This window comes from Helobdella robusta (assembly GCF_000326865.2).
Source record: "Helobdella robusta unplaced genomic scaffold HELROscaffold_1499, whole genome shotgun sequence".
In the NCBI taxonomy this organism is placed as follows: domain Eukaryota; kingdom Metazoa; phylum Annelida; class Clitellata; order Rhynchobdellida; family Glossiphoniidae; genus Helobdella; species Helobdella robusta.
In genome coordinates, this window is record NW_008703838.1 from 112 (window position 1) to 3,621 (window position 3,510).

At 33.7% G+C, this 3,510-nt stretch overlaps 1 protein-coding gene across 1 annotated transcript; it reads right to left on the minus strand.

Annotated features, from left to right (window-relative positions):
• Positions 1–1,335: 1,335 nt before the first annotated feature.
• On the minus strand, positions 1,336–2,519 carry HELRODRAFT_92950 (hypothetical protein; the record flags this gene model as incomplete). Its single annotated transcript, XM_009014986.1, has 3 exons — positions 1,336–1,503; positions 1,856–1,963; positions 2,364–2,519. 3 exons carry the CDS (start codon positions 2,517–2,519, stop codon positions 1,336–1,338), a joined length of 432 nt encoding a protein of 143 aa, XP_009013234.1.
• Between the last annotated feature and the right edge of the window lie 991 nt (positions 2,520–3,510).

A 3,510-nucleotide genomic window follows, 5' to 3' on the forward strand; every position in this document is an offset into this window, starting at 1 on the left:
ACAATCATCTACAAGCATACATACACCTGTACTTATTACTTAACATTACTTAAATTAATTAAAATTACTTACTTAATTAAAATTACTAATACTTAAAATGTAACACATTCGCTTATGTAAATATAGCCACATAAACACACACTTACATATATACGTTTATATAACATTTTTTTAACATTTCCAACCATCAACACACGCACATGCACACACGTACACAAACACAGGCACACGAGCACACCAATTTAAACAAACAAGTGCACGTGTGTTGTGTTGCTTCTTTACACACGTGTGCATCCATCACATACACACAGACACAAGGCACACACAAATGATGTACAAACATAATAATAATTTAACTCTTTAACGAGTGCGTACAAATAGGTTTCATGTTTCTGTCACACGCAGTGTACGCCCTGTTCTTGTGTTTATGTGCTCCATGTTTGTACACGCGTTGCTGTATGTTTGTATGTTTGTATTAGTATGTTTGTACAATGGTTTGTATTCTGTATGTAGGCAATGTTACATATGCACTTTTATGTATGCATGTGTGCAGATGTATGTATGTTTGTATGCATGCATGCATGTGTATGTGTATATTAGGGTATGTGCATATTTTATTTATATACTTGTTTGAATATGCATGTCCGGTTTGAATAACATGTTGTTTAATAGGGCATGTGTGTGCGCGTGTGTGTCTTGAAGACCTTCTGAACGAGTCTCACTGTGAGCAGTTCAGACGGACACAGTTCAATTCAACCTGCATGAGGTTGTTTATAAAAAAAATTTATTCGTCGTGTCGACGAATGCAATGAATTAATCACTCAGCAAAAATTAATTTTTCAACATTTTAAGCTTTGATAACGTACAATCCTCATCAAACCAGAAACGCCAAAAACTGAAGCGCAATTCTATTTCAGTTCACTGGTCTCATTTAAAAATTGTTTGCTGCGTTTGGATGAAACAAATCTCAATTTCGTCAACATCAACTGAAAACCTTCGAAGCAGAAGGAAGGATGCCAATCCTCAGGGCCAATCCTTCGTCTAAAAATTTATCATTTCGTTAAATTTTGTTATAAATTTATTTCAAGGTATTACAATTGTCTGTGTGCGTTAAAGTGCTTTAATTCTGTTTGACCTGTCCGTTTAGAACAGAGATGTAATAATCGGACAGGACCAAGCAGAATAAAAGCACTTTGCACACACAGAGAATTGTAAAACCTTGAAATATCCCTATATAAGCGCTGAAGATGAGTAAAATCGAAATACGCTTCACCATGAACACCACTAATTTTCCTAATAATTTTAATAAATTGGATGATAATTATAAAATTACAGTTAGAAATATTGAAAAGCTCGTAAACTTTCATAAGCTAAAAATTCGTTAGATTTTATCAAATATTTATATAAATATATATCATCAAATATTGCATATTTGTATATATATAAACACACACACACACACACACACACATATATATATATATACGCACAAACATACATCAACTTATCTCTGCTGTCATCTACATACGCACATTTCAACGCAGGCACATTGCCACGTACGTACGTACGTACGTTTAACATTGTTACATGCACGCAAAAATGTATACCCAAACAAATAAATAATTACGTACACACAACTGTGCATGTATATATGTGTATATATACATGCATAGCATATGATATAAGCAGTGTATAGGTAGGTAGGTTTATATGGAGAGGAAAGAAGCGATGCGGTCGTGATAAACAATTTAATGCGCTATAAAGGGGCTCATTTCATGGCCTAACAAAACAATTTGCTTCTCAATTCATACGCCCTTGTACACAACGAATTAATGTGTACACTACATGTACGCACACACACATATTGGCACACACACACGCACGCACGCACATATACATACATACATATGTAGTTGAAACAAACGAATGTTATATAAAAAAAGCTTTTTTGAATGCTAAATACCTACATTTGTTTGTATTTGCATGAATGTTTGATGTTTGTTTATTTGAATGCATGCTCAAATGTTTGTATATTTGTATGAAGGTTTGGAGAATTCTAGAAAAATTTAAACAAGCTGTTGTTTGTTAGGATGCTCTATATGATACATTGCGTTGAACGAATTGTATTATTTATGAATGTTATACAGATGATATTGATGTTGAAATATAATTAATCATCATTTTTAAATTATTTATTTCTTTCACATACTCACATAAAATGCCATCAAATCACATTACACACACACATACGAACATATATTTAAACACAGACATCAAACAATAATAATAACTCATACCTCCTTAAAATCTTCGCAAACATTATACGCACACGTACGCACATATTCGCGTGTTAAAGTCTAAACAAAAGTACAAACTGATAAACATCGCAGAACATGCACGCACACACAAAACACGCAAACACACGCACACACACAAAACACGCAAACGCACGCACGCAAACACAAACACACGCACGTAGAACCGGCACAAGTAAAATAATGGCCCGTAATTCTAGACATAATTATTCGTAATTTATGTCACATTATAATTTCAGCACCCTCATTACGATGCCATTTCTGTGAGATATTGATGAGAGTGGGAGACGTTGCGGAGAGATGCTGAGAGGAAGTGTGGGAGTGAGAGAGAGAGAAAGAGTTTTAAGAGATCGTGAACTATATTGATGGGAGGTTGCTTTGCTAGTTGCCAGTGGGATGATGAAACAATGATAATGATGATAATTGTGATGAGGATAGTAATGATGATGATGATGATGATGATGATGATGATGATGGTGATGATGATGATGAAGATAATGATGATGAAGATAATGATGATGATAGTGATGATGATGAATAAGAAGATGACGATGATTGTGATGATGATGATGTTTAGTTTAATAAAAAATTAATTAGAATTATAACTGCTCACAAAAAACATACACGCAAAAATATTCCAAATTTTAGTTAAGATTGAATAGCTCAAGACAGAGATGGTTTTTTACTTAACTTCGTTATTAGTTAAACAAAACAATGTGTGTGATTATGACAACGTGATGATAAATATGATGATAAATAGGAATGAAGTGAAATGTGAAGTAGGAATGAAGTGAAATGTAAAGCAGGAATGAAGTGAAATGTGAAGTAGGAATGAAGTGAAATGTGAAGTAGGAATGAAGTGAAATGTAAAGCAGGAATGAAGTGAAATGTGAAGTAGGAATGAAGTGAAATGTAAAGCAGGAATGAAGTGAAATGACTAACACGGAGTAACTTGATGACAAGAATGATGAAGAGATGGAAAAACTAATGCAATGGTAGCAAAGTGATGAAGCATTTGACACAACTGCATTTAAGATATTGGTGTGATGATAAAATATTGATGTAAGCAAACTATGATGATGATGATGATGATGATGATGATGATGATGATGATGATGATGGTGATGACGATGATGGTGATGATGATGACAATGATGGTGATGATGATGATGGTGATGATGATGACAATGATGGT